This window comes from Diadema antillarum, unplaced genomic scaffold, assembly GCF_040938485.1.
Source record: "Diadema antillarum isolate AM-2024a unplaced genomic scaffold, OU_Dant_1.0 seq00000435_RagTag, whole genome shotgun sequence".
NCBI classification, from domain to species: Eukaryota; Metazoa; Echinodermata; class Echinoidea; order Diadematoida; family Diadematidae; genus Diadema; species Diadema antillarum.
The window spans coordinates 114,289-135,904 of NW_027271413.1; the positions used below are offsets into that span (position 1 = coordinate 114,289).

Below are 21,616 nucleotides of genomic sequence, written 5' to 3' on the forward strand. Positions count from 1 at the left end.
TAATAGCAATGAAGCATAAACAAATGAGAAAGTTTTACTCTTACACTTTGGACAGAAATTGTTCCAGTAATTATAATCAATGCCACAAGATCTATGAGGTTTGCCGGAAGGACTTACTGTCTCCATCCATGTCTTCATATCTTCTTAAACGATGTCTTGCAACTAAGGGTAGTTTCGCTTGGCAAGTGCAAGATTCTATTGACGTAAAATGGCCCCCATCTGTTCACCATCTCCTGCACTTTTCTCGGTACAACTGGGCAAAGTCCGCATTGATCTGAAAATAAACACGAAAACTGTGAAATATCACTGATAAGGAAGTGGAAAATGAAAAACAGAAACGCTTGACAAAAAAAAAGGAAGAAAACAAATATGCTTCGGGGGTATAAACGGTCGCCATAGCCACATTTCTAGATTTTTATGTAATTAATTATTTCTTATTGGTCTCGAGGGTTGTATTTCATGCTGGAGGAAAAAATGAGACCGATATCTGATTTTTGTTTCAGATGTTATCGTTAAAATCAATTTTTAGAAATACCAGGGATGTCTTGCATAAACACCAAAAAGGGATAGTCCTGACAGAGTACTCCTTGGAGTACAAATTAATACAAATAACAGGTAATTTGCATTCCCTTTATCTTAAAAAATATCAAAAGTAAAAAAAAAAAAAAAGGCCTCATATATTGTAAAGCTTCACAACATTCTCTCACTGGTGTATGTGATGCTTAATGCATACATCTCAGCCAGAAGTGTAGATCTGTAGAATTTTTAAGTCTAGATCCTTCTACTCAAACGCAGATCACCACATTGATTATGCTACAAAGAGAAAGACTGGAGTAGAATATCTTTATCCAGGTGCGAAGTCTTGTTCCATTGCATGAGTTACTACTACTAGTAATCCCATACATTATTTGTTTCATACAACGCCTTCAACGATAACACTAACAGACGTACTAGTTCAAGAAAGAGTCTTGAATTTGAATTCAGTGCAGAAATGGCAACCATAAGGCCTAGGAGTCCAGGGCCCCGTTGCTAGAAACTTTGCGTTTAAACGCAACTTGCAACTGATTGTCACTGGCCAATCAAAATCATTGTTGCATGCATGTCTTCTTAATAGGGCAGACCCTGAGCCAATCAGAATGGTTGTTTCAAAATTAGCAATTATTTGCAATTGATTGCAACTTTCTTGCAACGGGGCCCAGGCCTACTACTGAGTGGTAGTATTTTCATGGAATGCAAATCAGTAGCACATTCACATTGCGTACACATGTACGCAGCCGAGTGCAAGTAGCATTGAATGAAGTTGTTTACTCCAGTAAAATGAGTGACAGGATGCGCGCTTATATACTAAGACAAGAGTGTTGAGTGCACACGCCAAAGGTAATTGTTTATTGTGACAACAGACTCAGTAGACCTAGATCTAGTCATGCAATGGAACAGAAACTGTTTATAACATGTACTATTTTAATATGGGAGTCAATGGAAATTGGTGATGTCAGCCATGGCCCATGCGCTAGAAGTTTTTAAAGTTCAGAGCTTGACGCCACTGCACTGGCATTGCAACATTGGCGCCCTAAACCCTGGGGCGCTCATCACACAGGGGGCTTCGTGTTCGGGCTGGTTGCTGTTCTATTTTAGCGCCCGTAGGGTCTACGTACTATTGGTGGCCTATAAACACAATGTTAAAAATAAAACCCATCTAACAGCATATGCCCTACATTTTATCACAGCATAGGGCATGATAAGGCCTATAGAACTGTGTCTTTCTACGTAGAAGTTTATAAATTAAACCTTACAAGAGTGTAGGAAGGGGTGAACCGACACTAGAGCTAGACGACAGTTAGGCCTACGGCTATGCTACAGTGTCAGTAGCCTGTTTTGCCCATAGGTTGTGTACCTAACGCTACTCCATACATGTAGCTTTACCTTTCAGTCAAGACACCAACATCGTAAATCATTAGGTAGAATGAGCGCTTTATAAGAGTCCCTGTATTATTACTTGCAGTTTCACCGAGATAGAGCCCCCCCCCCCCCAACAATACTAGTATAACGTTTATAGCCTACATGTAACTTGTTACAATGTTTAGATAGACACATAAAGCCATGAACAGCTAGCTAACGTTAGCACTGGCGCTTCAGGGATGGACAGCGCTGTATACAGCGGTAAGGCTCAAACTCGCCAAAAATGTAGTGCACATCTTAACATCTTTTATCTTTGGTTACTGAGTCCCAGAGTTATCAACCACATTCTTAAGCATTCATACAATAATATGCTCACCTTTAAGCAACTTGGTCAAGCTGAACTGTCAGATCATGCCCTCGAAAAACTCCGGCCTGCATGACTTCTGCCTTCAGGACCAACTGTTCAAGTCAATAATGGGTGATTTCAAGTTCGGTGCTAGTGCTAGTGCTAGTGCTGAGATAGCACTAGCACCGGCGATAAAACCGAACTTGAAATCACGTCGGTGTTGGGAGTTGACCTCAAAATTATGACGTATATCCGGTTGCTGGTGCTGGGCTAGGTGTTGAATGTCGTCTGCTGAACCGAGCTCCGCCGTTTGTGTTAGCGATTTACGTGCTTTTTCTCCATTGACTAACACTAGCCCCTAGGGATTATCATTTTCGTCATTTCAAGTTCGGTGCTGGTGTTAGCGTTGCCGTGCGAGACTCATATTTACGTCCATAAGTAGTTGCACGTTTTACGTGCAAAGTCTATGCTAATGCAGTGGTCGCCCACGTAACGTAAACGAACACCATCGACATGGCTTTATAAATCTGAGCCTATGAGCAAAATAAGGATAATTGTGTTTTGAAGAAGTGATGAAATTTGTGGCACTTTAATCCATCTTCCTCATCATATGTCTAAAACTAAGTAATTTTAGCTACATTTTTAAGTATTTAACTGTAAAGACACGCCATCACTTTTTTCGTCGCGCAATTCCCGCGGAGCTCGCGGTGCTGCGATTCCAACACCTAGTGCTGGTGATCGATAATTTTGATCGGTATCGCCTCGTTAATCTGACCGTCGGTGTTGGAGCTCGATTTAACGCTGTTATTCGGGGGCTAGCACTAGCACTAGCACTAGCACCGAACTTGAAATCACCCAATGTTTGCAAATGGCCGGTCGATGTATAACTAGGGATAGGACTGGTACAAGTACTGTAACTGAAATGGTGTACTGTACTATAGTACGGTACATGTGAATGTGTGTGTGTATGACTACGCTATCTAGCATCGCGCATGAAGCAAAGTGACGGCCAGCGCCAATTCCGGTTTTAGGCGGTTCAAGATGACGTCATTTACAAGTCATCTGATTGGCTGAAAGTTTAAGTCCTTGTTAGATTTAGATTGCGAACAGCTTCGACACTCAACTTTTAATCGAAGCCACCTAAAATAAGTCTTAAAGACTTAAAATATTTTAAGTCGTAAGAAAGATTTAAAATTTAAGTCCTAGAAATTAAGAGAGTACCCTGCATGTAATCGCCCCTGATGGGTTTATCATTGTAGGTCAGTTACATTGCAGACAAAGGAAAAACTCCCACTAAACTAATCATCAACACAGTCTTATAATTATGAGTAATGAGTTCAAACACTTTGTGCTTGTAAACATGGAAACACAACGATATCAATGACGTCATCACAGCTCCTCGTCACTGCTCTCCTCTTCGCGGTCCGACCACGGTCGCTTGGAGAATCGCTTGAACCCTTTCCTGAACGACTGGTAACGAGGTCGCGGCGTGGCTAGGGGCTCGTACGTGAAACCCGTCACCTCACTTCCGAGTTGATAATCGATCGATCGCTCGATCTGCACTTTCCTATTGGGTCTCCTGCAGTTGCGTACCAAGAGCAACAACATTGAAATGAAAAGTGTGAATGATACATGTTGCAATTCATAATTTCGCTTTTTTTTTTTGGTGTTAGTAGTAAAGAAAATACAATGAAAATAGAAAGACATTCCCATATTGTCGTCAATTGTCATTATCTCACATCCGATTCCTTTCTGTCTAATTCGGTAAGAAGGCGTAATCGATATCTTCTACCCCCTTCAGCAATTTACTTCACTTATAACATAGAATGTGTCCTAATGAGATAATATTTCATGTTCTTATGATATTTCTCCTTTTTATCATAGGTAGGCTAGAAATAAATGAAAACAGTAGAGTTACGTGGTTGGTAAGGTGATTAAGGAAATATATTGTGACTCTCGTATTGCTATAGTTATTACCTGTAAATGCAAACAAATTGTTGGTTTATTGAGGTCGGCATCTAATGTTCAGGGTACATACAAAACAACAAACAAACAAACAAACAAACAAACAAACAAACAGTGGTTCTTCCTTTCTGTCCTACGGCGACTTAATCATGAAAACAATACCAAAGAAAAGCTGAATAGAGGAATCAGATCATTACCTTCTCCTCTTACAAGCCTTTTTGAAGATGACGATAAAGATGACGGGTACCAGAATGATCAGGAATGTTCCTCCAATAGATATGAGGATCAGATTCTCCGAGATCATATCGAAAAAGCCTGTCAGTGATGTACGTGGAAAAATACAAAAAAGTCATCAGCATCATTTCGTTTTTCAATACAGTGACGACACAATGATTCTTATTCATTTGCTTAATTTGTTTTGTTCTGATTAAGATCATTACCTCATATATAGGGCCTACCAAGTGGTAAGGTTGTAGCCATAAGGTGGATTAATGTCCACGTGGAACAAGTCCTGACTGGATGAATCTAGATAAATGGTCCTCGACGAATCGTTGCAAAGCAGAACACAGTCTAAAAAGTGTTATGTGACTGCTTGCTCGCATCCTCAATATTTCTCTTTCCCACAGGAATCTGAGATGTTATCTATTCTAAAAAAAAAAAAAAAAAAATCATCTAAATCGAACCAGTCACCAGGTACACTGAACTGAGATAAGCGATATCTATACAAATCTTTCACCGATGATGAAAACTATTTTCAAAAAGTATCTTTCTTTATTCAAAGTCTAATGCGTGGAAGCTTAAAATTGCCACAGAAAAGAAAAGATGAGATATTTTTTTTGAGGGACACAGTGAAAAAACAAACAATGCTTGTAGGATGGGTGCTCGTCTGGAAAAGAATAACGATAAAGAAATAAGTTGAAGAACAAAAAAAGAAAAAAATCTGGAAGCCCACAGTAGAGAAAGTCAAACAGCACTTACTAAATTCACCTGTCTGCGCTTCGTTGATACTAGTCTTGTTTCCAGGCTCTTCTGTGACTATTGGAAAGAAAGATCAATCAGCGGAAGAATTTTTGTTAGTGCGTGAGGATTTGCAAGATTTATTCGCGAATTATTCACTAACGTACTCACAGGAAAAAAAAAAAATCTAACCCTATATATATAGTGTTAGGACCTTCAAATCAACAAATCGAGACCAGAGAACATTTTAATTTTTTTTTTAATTATCATTATCATTTTTCTTAGATTTCAAACCCATGAAACCACATACCTGAGTCTTGGTGCTTTATCCTTAAACATTAACACAGCAGACTTCATTTGTCAGTGGCAGTGTTATAATAAATGAATAGTAAAACATCTCATTCAGTTGAGTCTTTATTATTCGGATATAATCACTAAACTTGTTAACATTGCAGAAGTATAAAAAGTGTATTTCCTTCCTATTTGTAACTGATTTTCAAATTGGCAATATATGAAGAATCACTTTCGGATTTGGCTTTTACTTTGTTTGCGTACTTTTTTGACTGACTTTGTGAAGAATTTTTAAATCTAAAATCTATCACTTGTCACATAAAGCGAGATAAATACTAAAAGGATTTGCGACATTTTGTATTTACATCGCTATGTGTGACAACCGATAAATTCTTAGTCCTTCAACAATGACACGATGATGAACATCTTCCATATCATAATAAATAAATCTAGACATTTTGCCGTCCAATATCTATTTTCTTCTTAAAGTCATGATCATTTTGAAGATGTATTTTTTCTCTTACCTGTTTGTTAGAGTTTTTGTTTCATTCGTTGTTTTGATTTTCTTTCGGGGGTAAGGTTAAAGGACAAGTCCACCTTCATATACATTAGGATTGAGAGAATGCAGCAATATTAGTAGAACACATCAGTGAAAGTTTGAGGAAAATCGGACAATCAGTTCAAAAGTTATGAATATTTTAAGTATCTGCGCAGTCACTGCTGGATGAGAAGACTACTACAGTGTATGATGTCACATGCGTACAACTATAACAAGGAAAATAAAAAGAGAATTTCACAAAACTTTACTTTTTGAATAAAGTGCACATTTCTTCGACTTGCTACTGACATATGTTAAGGGTAATATTATTCCCCCTGCCTTCTGAAAGAGAGAAGTCGAGTGTTATTTTGTTATCCGAGAAAAATGGAAATATGTTGAATTTTCTTTATTCTTTCTTTATATGGTTGTACTCATGTGACATCACAAGCTTACTTAGTCTTTTCATCCAGCCGTGACTGAGCAGAAACTTCAAAAATTCACAACTTTTGAACGGATTGTCCGATTTTCCTCAAACTCTCACTGATGTGTTCTACTGATATTGCTGCATTCACTCAACCCACATGTCTATGAAGGTGAACTTGTCCTTTAATTTACTTGGTTACAAGCATTTAGCGTTTATCCCTGAATGAACGTTGTGGTTAAGTTTGAGGCAACGCGTTATGGGTTGTCAAATTCATATCAAACTTCACACTTACATTTACCTTCGTCTATCATGTTATCTGTAAAAAAATCAGTGTCCCTTTCCCTTGCCATCGTCATCGTCTCCAATGTGATCGTCGTAGTCTTCCGTGTCGGCGTGGAAGATTTTTCCGCCGTATTATTTTCTTGCGTCTCAGTGGTGGAAGCCTCCCTATCACTGGTGGTCATCATGACGGCAGTCGTCTCCTGCATCTGAGCGGAGGACATCGTTTCATTGGTCGAGGGCGTGGACGACAGGTCTTCCTTGGTTGTCGCCTTGGGCATAGTCGTTGTCGTCTCCGTCGTCGTCATCTCTTCGGTTGTTGTCTCTATGGTCGTTGTCATTTTTTCTGTAGTGGGTTTCCTGGTCGTGGTGGCTTCAGTTGTTTGTCTCGTCGTCGTCATCCTCTCCGTCGTCGATTTCGAGGTTGTACTTGGCGTCGTCGTCTCCACAGGCAAAGTTGTGCTCTGCGTAGTCATCGGTCGTGCTGAAGTTGATGGAAGCTCTGCAAATTCATAGTAGGTGATTACGAACAATTTTGACTTGTTCACATTCAATCTCCATCTTTGGATTAAAACATTTGATTTATTAAAAGAAATCGTAATAGTTCCACGTTTTATGAAAAAGGAACTGTCACATAAACTTTTCACATTTTAGTTTAATCTCATAGTTTAATCTCATAGAATATCAAGAGATATTTTGCAAATGCTAAATGGAGCAAAATGATTTGTCATTTGAAGTATTTGATACTACATGACTGTAGTAAAGTGAGCGTGTGCGCAATGCAGTGTTTGTAGTTTGGAAGGTAAGGCCTACTCATCTGTAATTAACATAAAAAATGATCTACAACCTACTGTTGGAAATTACTGTAAAGGAATGACTCTTGCACACATAACAGAGACAGAAACTTAGAATCTACATGCAAATCAATTAGGGAACACCGCTTGATAGTCATTAACCACATCATATGCAAGTTATACGTCAGACGAATGGAAGCTCGAGAAAAGTTTTTATTGCAATGCGGCATTTGGCGATTTATCGATCGGTTTGGGCGGCTTTGAGCAGACTTTGAGGATATGAGCAGAATATGCGAAGTTGGCACGCCGTCGACTGAGTTGGACATGTGAACGTGGCATATACAATTCAAAAATTGTTTGAAACTCACTAGAGCATGATGGGATAGAAGTGCTCCACATGACCTCTTGACCGTCTCCGCCGGAAGCGAGTACGCACTGGATGGCGGGCACGCCCACGAGTTCGTAGCCGGGGTGGCATTCGAAGAGCACGATGTCGCCGAACTTGTAGCTACTCTCTAGCTGTCTGCCGTGTTCGGGCACGCCCGGGTTCACGCATTCGCCGAGGTTCACTGGTGAAAGAAAAGGAAGTGGGGGGGGGGGGGGGGGGGTCTCATGAAATATGGCTGCTTCCCGTGCACGTTGCTCCATTATTATACTCTGCAATGGTCTGCATCGATCCCCATCAACTCAGTCTCAGTACCTGTGCATTATTTGTATGTTAAACTACAAGATGAATGGTGTGATTCCGACATACACCACACACGACATGACATCAAACTCACAGTGGGGATGCCAAAGTCGAATTTTGAACCGAACCTCATTTCACCGTCCGGCCAATGATTTGTGATGGTTTTACCCTATTTCGAACGTGCTGAATTTAAAATCTGGATGATGCAGCTCTTACATCCCTGAGGGTTTTTGAGAAATTCAAGATGTTTGGTTGCCACTTTGGTGGCCGTTTGGAATATTTTCATTGTTTCAAGTCTCACCATCAAAAACGGAGAGCTTGTCCGTTCCGTTGCGGACCCCGCCGCACACCTCCTTGTTGTTGCCCGGGCACACGGCCTGACACTCGGCGTCCGACAGCCGGGCGTGGTTTGCCAGCTCAGATTCTGACAGACCGCAGTAACATTCCTGTATACGAATATATCAGTATCCATATAAACGAATGTCCTTGTATGTATGTATGTATGCATGTATGTACGTATGTATGTATGTATGTATGTACATATATATATATATATATATATATATATATATATATATATATAATATATATATATATATATATTCATGTATGTACGTATGTATGTATGTATGCACGTACGTATGTATCTATGTATGTATGCATGTGTGCACGTATGTGTGTATGCATGTATGTATGTATGTATGTACATTCAAATAAGTAAATAGATAGATTGATGATAATACGATTCGATTTCTTTGGTTCCCTTCACGAATTTACTACAACTGAATCTTCCAATATTTCACACAGAGATATATGAATACACACATTCACACCTGAACATATTGAATCTGAGAATCATAATTTTACAAAATACATAACAATATTATCTTGACAACTAGAAAGACAGAAGGCTGGATAGACATGAATTATAACAAATCGAAGTAGACACGGAGATGCAGACAATAAAGATTTTAGGGCTCAACATTAACGGTGGCGCGATGGCCCGATCGGGCTGCTTGATGAATGCAAAATAAATGTTGATATTTCCTTTTATTTCGGACCACCAAAAATTTCAAGTTCAAAGATTTTAGCGGTCTGAACAGACCAGCCACGAGAGAGAGAGAATAAAAAAAGTTTGTGTCAAGCCTTGTGTATTTATATACACATACTGCAGATACAGATCAAGATACAGATATACTGTGATTTTAATATACATGCAGATCTCCGGATACATTGATTGCTTTTTACTATACCATGATAACTATGTTTTTGAAAGAAAGCTAATTATGTTTTTGAAAGAAGCATTTTGTTTTTGAAAGAGAGCTAGATGACTGTGCTTTTTACTATATCATGATAATTATACGCTTTGATTTAAAAAAAAGTGAGATGACTATGATATAATTATGCTTATGGATTGTGCAGACAGAAAAAAATAACACAATAAAGATTTACATCATTAAGATCTGATGATAAGTGAGACTGGGAAACCCACATTTCCGTTTTTCAACCCGACGATACGGAGATGTCGACTCATGCAGAATGACCGGCATCGCTCCACGGTCATATCGGGTTCGATGACGTAGTTCTCCGACAGCGTCGACGTCAGGGGACCGAATTCGTCATGGTAGCAGCCCAGATATCCTGGTCCTAAAGCCATGAAGAATTCATATCCATTCGATATGCATGCGTTTAGAATATCGGGCGGTACGGTACAAAGTAAACGTTCAAACAGAATAAAGCAGTTATGGAAACCTCTTCGCTGTTTTTTTTGTATACTCTGTTTTATTCTTTTTTTTTCAAACTATATTCCATGCATTTACCTTATATTCTACAAACAGCTGACAAACAGGTGTTGTTGTTTTTTTGTCGAAAAGGGATAATAAATTTAAATTGAATTGAATCGAACTGAACTCATGTCAACTCATGAGACGATGTTATATCTTTAATGCATATTTACAGCGTGTGTGTATTTCTTTTTTTATGAATCAGATTATAACACCTGTATTGCATGCACGCAATGAGACATCTAATATTCTCATTTCAGCCGTTTTCACTTTGATTAATCACTGGTTCTTACCGTGACAAATAACCCCAGCAGCCTGTAGACAGATGTACGTGGGCACAAATGGACATCCCAGCAGTGTCTCCTCGTCTAAGAATACAGTTCAATGATCAAGAGAAGGGTAAAGGTAACAACAATAACAACAGTAAAACCTACAGAAGCAACAACAGTATTATTAGTTGTAGAACAACACCTGCTAGTTATGATTGTGGCAATGTCATGTATGTAAACGCTCGTTGAGATAAAATGAATTATTCTCTTTTTTTTTAACAATCAGTAAGCATTCAGTTAATTCAATTATGTTCATTCATACTTTTGAAACACAAGTCTTTCTTTTCAAACATGATCTTGCCCGAGATTTGTCCGACATAGAAAAGACTGATACAAAAACCAGATAAACAAAAGCCATCAGATCCAAACATTGAAACGTAGGACCAGAAAGGAAATTGTTTATAATGTCGGTGGTACTAAGAGCCGGTCTTTCTGAGGAGGTGGTCTTTTCTAGGAGGCGGTCTTAATAGTTTGACAACGCATGGAAATGCACCCATGTTTCGTCGTGCATGGCACATAAGCTAACAACAGTGAATAACTACTTTTTTACTGGTGCGTGTTACTTTACATACAGTTGCAAGAAGAATCCTTTGTTTAAATATACTGTAATGCATGTTGCAAGAGCAGGGTATTTAACCCTGTGAAGTAGTTCCAACTGGACTCCATGTAAGACCAGCTTTTGCAATAATATTGGCTATCCAGCCATCTTCTCAGATGGAAATGAAACAGATAAAAACATTAGTTTTACTTTGGGTTGGGCAAGGCTTTGAAAAAAAAAAAACACTTTCGAGATTGCCATTGGTAAGATTTGTAACGGAAAAACCCAGGAACTTTCAAAGCCTCACAAAATTTGTCTATTGCCAGTGATAAAAACTATGACTGGAAGCTTACCCCCTGTACAGTGCCACGTCCTTGCCAGGGGGATACCCCGGGTGCGGCCGGCGTTCTGGACGCCCATGATGGCGCCGGGATAGCCCAATTGGCGGCACACCACGGTAGCCTCGTCCATGCTCCAAGCCTCGTCGCACGTCCCGTACCACCCGCGGGAGCCCAGGAATACCTCCACGCGGCCTTCGTAGATGTGGTCGCCATTCAGCAGCCGTATGTCTGTGGGAGAAGAGGAAAGACAGCAAGGTAAGATTTGAATACTGCTATGCCAGAAATTTATGATTTTTATTTATTTATTTATGTTGTTGTTGTAAATTCTTGCACAATTTTAGTCTGGCCTTTTGTTATTTAATTCATTATTGACGTCATAGACTTTTTGGAGTCAAAAGCAGTGGGATGAAATAGAGACAAAAGGAAATCGTAGGCCGAACAGAAGATCCCCCCTCCCTTCACAGAAGGTATAATTATCGCATTTCATCGCTCTTGTAAAACTACCGCTTCTGTTATCACTTTAAACTAACATTATCATTTCATTACTTTAAGTTGTAGAAGTGGAAAAAGAAGTAGTAAAAATAATAGCAGTAGTAGTGTCAGTGGTAATGGTAGTGGTGGTAGTAGCAGTAGTAGCGGTATTAACTAGTCGTAGTAGTAGTAGAAGTAGTAGTCAACTTTGGTAGTACTAGCATTAAGCCTAGTAGTAGTACAATGTACAATCTTGACGAAAATGATGAGTGAAATAATGCTTGATATCTAATGACGATAACAAATTTTGAAAAAGGATAAAATAAATATGCCTATTTCTCTTCAGGGGCGTACACAACATTGTCGACACAATCACATAGAAATGCATGTAGCTTGAGTGATGAAATGACCAACATGGGGAAGCCATTCAGACATCTATGTTTTCTTTGCTATGGACATGATGGAAATAGAATGATAAGTGTCCTTAGTACCGGCCGCGTGGAGAAAATAGACGTATATCAGTGCACGTGTGGAATCTTGAGCTCCGCAAGAGTCAAAATTGAGTAATGTACGCACTACATGACCGTCAGGAGGAATCAGGGTATTTGAGTGCACAGGGAGCTGAACCTCAATACACGAACTTAAGAAACCAAAGAATGTCCCCTTCTATGGATTCTTTGGTGCGTCTTACAGCGTCATCGAGACCATCCAGGACAGGGCCATGCGTAAAAATATAAAAAGGGAATCGCAATATGTGACCGTATTTAGTCATGAATTAAGAAGACAATCATGGTATAAAAGAAATAACAACGATATCAACGTTCTACCTACATGTACTGCAAACTACGGGGAAATACATACAACTGTACATGTGACAGTTAATAAATTCCCATACGAATTACATTCATCGCCCAACATTCGGAAAGACAATGCTGAACGCAAGCGTCGGCGTTTAGATTTAGCGATCATTACGGTACAACGACCAGCTGACGAGACATTGGTTGTTTAGTCTCGTCCTTACTTTACTCATGAAAGACGGGAGAGCAGAAGAGATTAATTTGATAAAACAGAAAACTTGACTCGAACGCCCTCGCAAAATCATACTGACGAAATTACCTTCCAAGGATTGCAAATTACAACTCTGTCCTAATTTCGTACAGCGGTTGCAATGAGAGGTTTGGGCAATTCATGTCCTTCTTCTGTCTTTCATAGAACTTCTTCCGATTGAGTCTCACCGGAAGTACTTGGACCACTATGTGTCATATCCTGATGGAGTTCTGCATACAGTCTTCCTTGTCATACTCTTTTTTTTTAACTTGCAAATTAAGACCTGTGAGTGACTTCGTATTCGGATTTAAAAAAGAGCCACTAAAGTCAATACATTATATAAAGTGTCCATTACGAGCTAAAGAGACACTTCGCTTTTTGAAACGTGTAGGTCAACTCCTTATTTTTTTTAGGTACTCCTGGAGTCTGTCTGGTTTCATTATTTTTTAATAGAAAAAAACAACAATAACAACACCGGGACTTTAAAGGGCATAATCCTTCCTGCAAACGTCACGAAATTTTACATGGTTGAAGAATGCTAGTCGCAACATCGTGTATAAAATCTTATAACAATACACCTCAGACACTGCCAGACTTTTTTTTTTGGAAATCTAACTCCCTGTCACTGGAGAATAAAAAAAAGAATGCTCCTTTTGCAGCGAAAATTATGGTCATGACTATTGGAGTTTTTTCGGGGTCCGAATAAAGTCATTGAAAATCTTAAGGAGACTGTGCAGTAGGCCCTACTGGTTGAGGTGGGGACTCATGTTTTGAACATTGCTAAGTGAGATAATGAGAAACCTCGTATGAAATATGAAAGAGCATGTAATTTTGGGTGCACGTCACGAGACCGACACCCACGAGTCATACAGCTTACAAGTCATACAGCCCATGAGTTCGACACTAAGCCAACAAGGCCGTGTTGTATCTGTCGAACTCGTGGGCTGTTTTTACCTAGTGTCGAACTCATGGGCTTTATTTGCCTATACAGTGTCGAACTCATGGGCTGTATGACTTCTCGTGAGTTGTATGACTCATGAACCTGTTTTCAATGTCGAACTCGTGGGCTGTATGACTCGTGATGGGTGTCGGTCTAGTGGGATGACCCCGTAATCATAAGAAGGATTCAAAGTTTATTTGATGAAAATTGGTTTTCATATGGCTGAGATATCAAAAAAGTGATAATAATAAAAGGTGACAGGCCACGCCTTTTATTAGAATCTCTTTATTTCACCTTGTTTTTAGATATCTCAGCCATTTCAAAACCGATTTTCAGAGAATAAACTTTTGATATCCCTCAGAATTGCATGTTCCTTGACGTCTCGTAGAGTGGTTTCTGAATATATCACAAAATGTTAAAATCTAACTCCTCACCTCAACCAGAACTGTACACACCCTTTAAGTATTGTTTCGACCTCCATCACAAAGAAGTTCCCAGTTCTACTATTCTGAGGAAAGGTCTGAATTACTTACCTCTACAATTCATTATGTTACCAGTTTATGAAATGAATCTAATTTTGGGGGTTGCAAAATGGTCACACGAACGTTGATACACAATTTACGATATGCACAACAAGCTAAAGAAAAATGCTTTACATTGGGTCCACACGCACATAGATAGTTTAAGTCAACGTCACGGTATGACTTTTATCCATGGACTAATAAAAAAAAACATGCAAATGGGCGTACATTGCACAAGAGAGTGTTTGCGTGCGTTCATAACTGCATGCCATCGATGTCTGCGAAATCATCGATGGCATTCAGTGAGTATCCCTACACTAAGTCGCAGCCATGACCAATGATGACAGCGACTTGGTGTAGGGATTTGTTCAGGGTGTTTGTTTCTGGTTAGTATACTTCCAATATATTGTAAACTTATCCTTTATTTTGTATCATGATGAAATCTATGTATTCAATTTCTGTAGAATATTTCTATGTTTCTGTTGAAAATGGAAAATGAATGAACTAATGAATGAAATAACGGTATAGCATAATGTGTCACGCCCATTTTCGCAATCGAATTTTGTATGATCCACGAACTAGATTCGAAAGATTGAAGTGGCCACTTCTACTGGGACCATTCGGTCTGAGCAGTATCACATACTCATAGACAGATTGAGCTGTGAACGAATGAGCTATGAACACACATAAGAGGCGACGAAGAGACGCTTTCATTTTCTTCGACCGGGATGAGTACCCAGTTTCCTGTCTCTAATGTTATAATATCAGACAAAATATAAGTACAACCACTATTTGATTAACATGCTGATGATAATGATTATCATTTTTATCACCAGTGATCACTATACCTTTAGCATTAGCATCAATATTATTATCATCATTATTACTACCACTACGATTATTGACCTACTCCACTGTTGTTTCAGCATGAATCGCTCAAAAAGTGAGTCATCATATCAAAATAATCATACTTTGCCCGCACTAAGAAAGGGAAAGAAAAAAGAGAGCACATAATAATCATCCCGTCCTAAGCAGGGATGACGTATTGCGGTCTTCCGGTTGGACCTTGTCCTCCACGTTCTAGGTTGTGATCCGTGTTGGCTGATTCGATTCGAAAGTAAAAACCGTTCTTCTCTCTTTTGATGTACACCAAGGCACCAGTGGCCGAGTTGGTATATGCTATAGTAGTATATCACAGTGATTCTGGGCCTTCTGTCTTTCCCTCCGTCTCTTCTCTCTCTCTCTCATTTTTTTTTCTCTCTGCTCCCTTCCTCTCGTTCTCGGTGAGTTAGGCCGATTCTGGTTTCAGAAAGATGACACATTGATTGTGTTTATGATGTCATTCTAGGGTTAATCGGCCACGATAATCAGCTTTTTGTTTTAAATATTTGTCTTTCTTTATGATCTCTAACCTTCTATGGCGGAAGGAAGCAAATGACATACGCGGTATATTTTCTCACAAATGAACAAGGTGAACTTGTTATCAATATTGGAATTAGTGCTATGATGTGATGTCATGATACACATCGGATTAGCTGCAAGCAGGACGAGAGTTTTATTTTCATCCTTTTTTTAAAACCAGTTGAACATCTAAAGGTGCATGGTACATGTATCTACATCTAAGAATCAAACATACAATGCACATCTAAAAGTTTCATATACATTTCAAAATCTGATACACTTCTGAAATCCTATCTACATCCAAGTATTTAATCTAGGCCTAAATCTAAATGTCTAATCTACAATCCAAAAATATAATTGATCAGATTTGAATGATTAAATTGTCACTTGTTTCCCCTTGTTTTCCCACACTACACAAAAGCATATCTGTTCCGTGGCATGCTCTGTCGGTAGATACCTGTTTCTCGATTGGTTTTGTTATCCAGTTTTATCCAGAATTACAGTGATAAACGTGTAAATGCTGGAACCTGGAAAGCAGAACAGTTTATCAGAAGCAAGGTGAGAACATTATTATTACTCGGTAAACAAAATGGTCCCACACAATCAGCTGACAATGTGTATACTTTTACACGATACACGATTTTTGAAAATAGGAATATTATGAAAATACACCTGTTTTCTTGACGATTATGCGGCTTTTCTTGTTCTATGTTCTAATCTGATGAAGCATTGCTTGTTTATTATTTTGGAGTGCGCAGGCTGCTATAATTAAAATTTTAAAAGTTATGCATTATGATTGTCGTCGTACAATACAATCAAAGCGATCATATAAAAAAAAACCTGTCAATTTTAAAAATCCGTCGATTTTGAGAAGGTAGTGTCAAAGTGGAAAAAGATAATGAAATTTTACTTCAAATCCTGACAATTTCAAGGGGGCGGGGATGGGTGGCATGGTTTTTAGTTTAGTGTCAGCTCAAGGTAATATATTTACCATGGGTAATCAAATTCACGTTGTAATTATCATTATTTTTTATCGTTAAAGGTAGGAAAGGGTTTAGCCCCTCGAAAAGGTTCCTTGATTCTAATATTCTATGAAAACAAATTTACAATCCCTCTCTCTCTTTTCTTTTCATAGGATCAAGGCATCTACAGACTGAAAATACTAGGGTATTATAGTTTTTATCATCGTTTTAATGGTTCTACTAAAACTGGTATTCATAAACTGTCTCGAAAAAAAATATTGAATCATCTTTGCTGAGCAGAGTTTAGAGACCTGGAAAACGGTATCAAAACGTTTTTTTTTTCTTTTTTTTTTTTTTTAATTTGTATCGACAAGTGTGCTATTAGAAATAACATTTCATTCTAACCGAATTGAGTTAATGTGTACGATGAGAAGATTAAAAAAAAAATCCCTGTAGTTGATCCATGGAGGGCCATCTACCGGCCATCCATCTACGTATCAATGGTTGTTACTCTGTCATAAAAACCAGCTGAAGAGGTTTTGCTTTCTATTTGCTTTGCGTCTACTTCATATTCTAATTTGTTTACACGAGATTTTGAAAGTTCCGACACCATTGTTTGATTTGTACCCGTGTATACAGGACCTCTTTCGTTTCCGAGTAGACAGCTGTGGGCTCATCAACATCACAAACTACTGACAACATTCAGACAATCTACATTGAACATGATGGGTGATTTTAAGAGATACAACTCCAAGTGTTAGTCCTTTCTGGCAGTGGTATTTACTATTTCATCTAATCTTATGACCTTTTGTTTCGGTCGGAATTGATATTTTTTTCTTACGTAACTATAGACAATAGATAATCTGTTTGGAATTGACAACAATGCTCTACGTCCAGGTCTTGTGCTTGCACATGCGCAAATAGGATTTCGCTGGTCCTGAAAGGCTTACGTGCCTTGACCCATTACATAAAACGTATTCATATCTGTTTTTGTTACCAACGGTTACAGCGATAATCTCCTTTTTTTTTCTTAATTATGCGGCAAAAAACAATGAATCAACGAAGACTCAAAATTTCCCTGCAGAATTATTTTGAGTGAGCGGAGAGAGAAGTGAATCCAGTACTCTAACTTTATAGGCATTAGGCCCTAGACCTTAAAGGCATAATTTACCATTTGCACATGAAACAAAAACCAAGCATTATTGCTTTAAATTAGTTCTAAAATGTGACTTAGCGATAGAAACAACCCCTGTAAAAATTTGAATAGGTAAAATCGATGTTAAGTATTGTTAAAAATATAAAATGTGAACAATAGTTATAATAAAAATGTTTCCAGACTAAACCGTCTACAGTTACGGTCCATTGAGAAAAATACAGATATCTCCTTATATTTTAGGTTTTATCGCGAAAATTTTATATGATAGGATGTTTTGTGGTACAACAGACCTACACATATGCATTAATGTCATATCTTGAAAATTGTATAAATCACTGTTCCCAAAGGTAAACAGGACCTTTAATACCTAAAGGAGTCCTGATTGTGGGAATGAATTTCACTTCTTTACCTCCAACGTTCTCACTGCTGCAGCTCCAGAGGTGCAGGACCAAAACATGCAAGATGATGTACCACCGCATCTTTCGTTGGTAATTCCAGCAAATATGAAAAGAAAAACAACACCGTAAATGATAATGGATAGGTTGTTTTATTCCAAGATCCCAAGCATCTAGTGTGATTCCTCCCTTAGGACGTCTTATAGTCGATGGCACTCTAGGGTCTTGTCTGAGAACAGTGCAGCCTTGGACGATTATACCACCACGGTTTAACATTCAACTCTTCTCGTTCAAGTATTCCGGCCGAAGTGGTTGTGTGGTGTTTGAGTTGTTACTGACAGAATAGTTTTTCAAACCCGATGTAATGATTACCATCACTGAGTCAACGGTGAAAACTTGCAAACTGGGATGACAGGGGGTTGGAAGGTCCTCCCATGAGTTCAGTAATCTGCGTTGAATATTTTGTCGCGAATATTTCATTGGAGGTAAGGTTCGCTAGAAAGTGCACATTTGTATCTTCCCGTCATAGAACAGATGGTTTTGCAGTTAAGAATAGATCATACCGCTCGTGTCAACTATTTTCATATTCTGCATATGCGATATACACCTGCACCCCTTGGAACCGGTTCCGCCCCTGTCTCACCCGCAGTCTGTCATGCCAATAGTACTGTTATGTGTCATTGTTGGGCCAGATTTCCGGCGTGGGAAGCTGGTTCTACGATAGCTTGCTGTTCGCGCAGATTATTGTTACCACATCCACCAAGCCAGCTTGTGAACATCATTTGGGATGCGAACAGCATCAAAGTGTTGACTTCTATCTATTTGTCCATTTCATTGCCAAAGCGATGACCACACTCTTCTGCCTGTCTTCTCGAAGAATATTGCCTCTACCGGGAAAGCCTTAGTGGTATAGTCTTTTGAATTAAGAACCATCTCCTGCTTACATTGGCAATAATCCTGAAATAATTCTGAAAAAAATATATATATATTATTCATAATTCAAATACACGAACTGCGAAAAATAAAACCCATATGAATAATGTGAGTAATAATATTGTCTCAAGCTATCACCTTATATTTGATTTAATTCTTTCAATTCAATTCAATTCAATCCAATTCGAGTCCATTCAACTGAAGTCAATTCAATTCATTTGTGCTTTATTTCCATCCAATTAATGATACTACAAAGACATGCAAAAAGTGTGCATTCAATAAAGCATATTGTGAACAATTTGTAAAAAATACAAATCATAAGTTTAATACAAAATATATGAACGAATGAAAAGAAACAATGCATACTTTCCTATGGTGACAAAAGAAATTCCAGGTTACCTTATCGTGCATGATAATCACACACGCGCACACGCACACATAGACAAACAAAATGCACAATTTTACAACACACTCCGCACACACACACATGCTAAAATACACAGTATCATACTCATGCACACACAGCTGCAAATTGCAAGTCAGAGAATAAATGGAGGCAACAATTTAACCTTCACCATAGCTCACCTTCCGTCAGGTTAACCTTTTCACTTTTTCCACAACTGCTACTGTTTGCTTTATTGTTGTTAAATAAATGTATGACTGAATCATCACCTGGTTTTCAAGGTGACTTGTTTACATAGAAAGTTCAAGCAAACAAAGAGAGTCCTAGAAATTTCATTTAAATTTGAGTAATGGTATGCAGGAAGTCAACGCATTTGAAGTTTCCGCATGTTTTTACCACTCACTGGTTTCGGTCGAAATCACCTTTCAAACAAAATATCCCCCAATTTTAGGTTTTCGAAAGAAATGGAAGATCTGTCGTCCCAGTGATTTAGATCATGCGATTTTTCTGTTTTGAGAACTAACGAGATAAATTGAAAATTCTACACATTTCCGCGTCTGCCATAGCATTCTATAGACATGATAGACTTGTAGACCTATCTGCCTATATCAAATTTCAATGAAACCTCTATTTTCCTGATCGTTCAACATTGCTCCATTCATTGAAATTCACTTATACGCAGCATGGCATCACTTTTTCGTATCTATTGTATTCGCATATATATATATATATATATATATATTTTTTTTTAATGTAGGTAATTATCAGTAGTTAAAACGATGACTTTTTCGAAAAAAAAAGAGCTCGTGTCAAAATTCTGCTACTTTTTAGGAATAATACACAGACATACAGGATAGAATAAGCACTTAGCAAATGGACCATCTCCATAATATCATCAATAACAATAATAACAACTGCAGAAAAGAAAATGATTATTCGAAACTGGCCAGTAGCCAAGTTTCGTCGAATTGATTACAACCATCTAACGCAATGGCAATATCATCCGGTCACAGCTGCTGTTTTGGAATTTTGAAGTTAAGATTTACCTGAATATACAAGTTACAGGATCCCGCTACTCTGACCTTCACTTACCAATCATAAGATATGATTACTTTATGTCAAAACTGCACTACAATGTACTATTTGTTTCTATCGTACCTTTACTTTCATTAACCTGTGGGAAGAGATCGGGTCTATATTACAATTCTCTAATGCGAGTAAAAGATATAAAGATAAACAAAATTATATGCAAAGTTAAAATACGAGATAACGGTTTCAGATTGACAGATAAATGCATGGATACATACAATCATGCAGGCACATAAGCACATACATAAATACATACATGCATACATGCACACATACACACATACATACAAACATACATACTCTGGTCTTATATATATATATATATATATATATATATATATATATATATATAATATATATATATGTGTGTGAGTGTGTATACATATTATATATATATATATGTATATATATATAAAAAATATGTATATACACACACAAATGAATACATAAACGCACAGAGTGGAGAGAGACTGAGAGTGAGAGAGAGAGAGAGAGAGGGAGAGAGGGGGGGGGAAGGAAGAGCATATTTCGCAAATGATAGATAAATAGTCGAACAACCCTAAAAGTGGAGAAGTCTAGACCCATAAAACTTGTTATCAGTGACAACTGCCACATTTCTATGACAAATTATCTCTCAGCCAATCAGATGCAAGGATTTCAGTAGCTTGTCACATCTATGACAACTTTTCACTGATGACAAGTTTTATGAAACGGGCCCCGGGTGTTTTGTAATACAGCAATTCACTTTCAACGTATTTTCGGTTGTGACTCAATTTCATTTTTTGTACGTCATCGCTGGAGTTTTGATCTGACTTGATCAACAGACATTAGAAGCATTCCCGCCTAACGGAGAAAGTTTATGAACGTTTGCCAGAATGGAAATGTGGCTTGATGACATTGGAAAAAAAGCAACGACAAAAATCTATAACAGAAAGAATGTGGAAAAACAATCTGTTGATCGACTACTTTGACTCAGTGACAGGAAACGAAAAAGAAAAAAAAAAAGAAAGGGCAGAACATGAATGAAAGAATTTAAAATGTTTTCCCTGGAAACCACACGTGCTGATACAGTCCTTCTTATCTTTGCGTTTCTATTTATTATGGCTGAGTCAGATTTGAAGATCG

At 38.1% G+C, this 21,616-nt stretch overlaps 1 protein-coding gene across 1 annotated transcript; it reads right to left on the reverse strand.

Annotated features, from left to right (window-relative positions):
* Positions 1 to 3,634: 3,634 nt before the first annotated feature.
* LOC139732564 (uncharacterized) lies at positions 3,635 to 18,150 on the reverse strand. The gene is made up of 9 exons (XM_071643417.1): positions 18,081 to 18,150; positions 11,186 to 11,401; positions 10,259 to 10,333; positions 9,674 to 9,828; positions 8,483 to 8,627; positions 7,862 to 8,062; positions 6,719 to 7,201; positions 4,408 to 4,525; positions 3,635 to 3,824 (listed from the first exon to the last, which is right to left on the reverse strand). Exons 1-9 carry the CDS (start codon positions 18,148 to 18,150, stop codon positions 3,635 to 3,637), a joined length of 1,653 nt encoding a protein of 550 aa, XP_071499518.1.
* Positions 18,151 to 21,616: the final 3,466 nt, after the last annotated feature.

Coding starts and splice junctions, on each gene's coding strand:
- LOC139732564 (XM_071643417.1), bottom strand. CDS start 18,150: ATGCGGTGGTACATCATCTTGCATGTTTTGGTCCTGCACCTCTGGAGC. Junction 4,526..6,718: donor AGATAACATGATAGACGAAG/GTAAATGTAAGT, acceptor CATCACTGACAG/GCTTTTTCGATATGATCTCG. Junction 3,825..4,407: donor AAGGCTTGTAAGAGGAGAAG/GTAATGATCTGA, acceptor ACGCAACTGCAG/GAGACCCAATAGGAAAGTGC.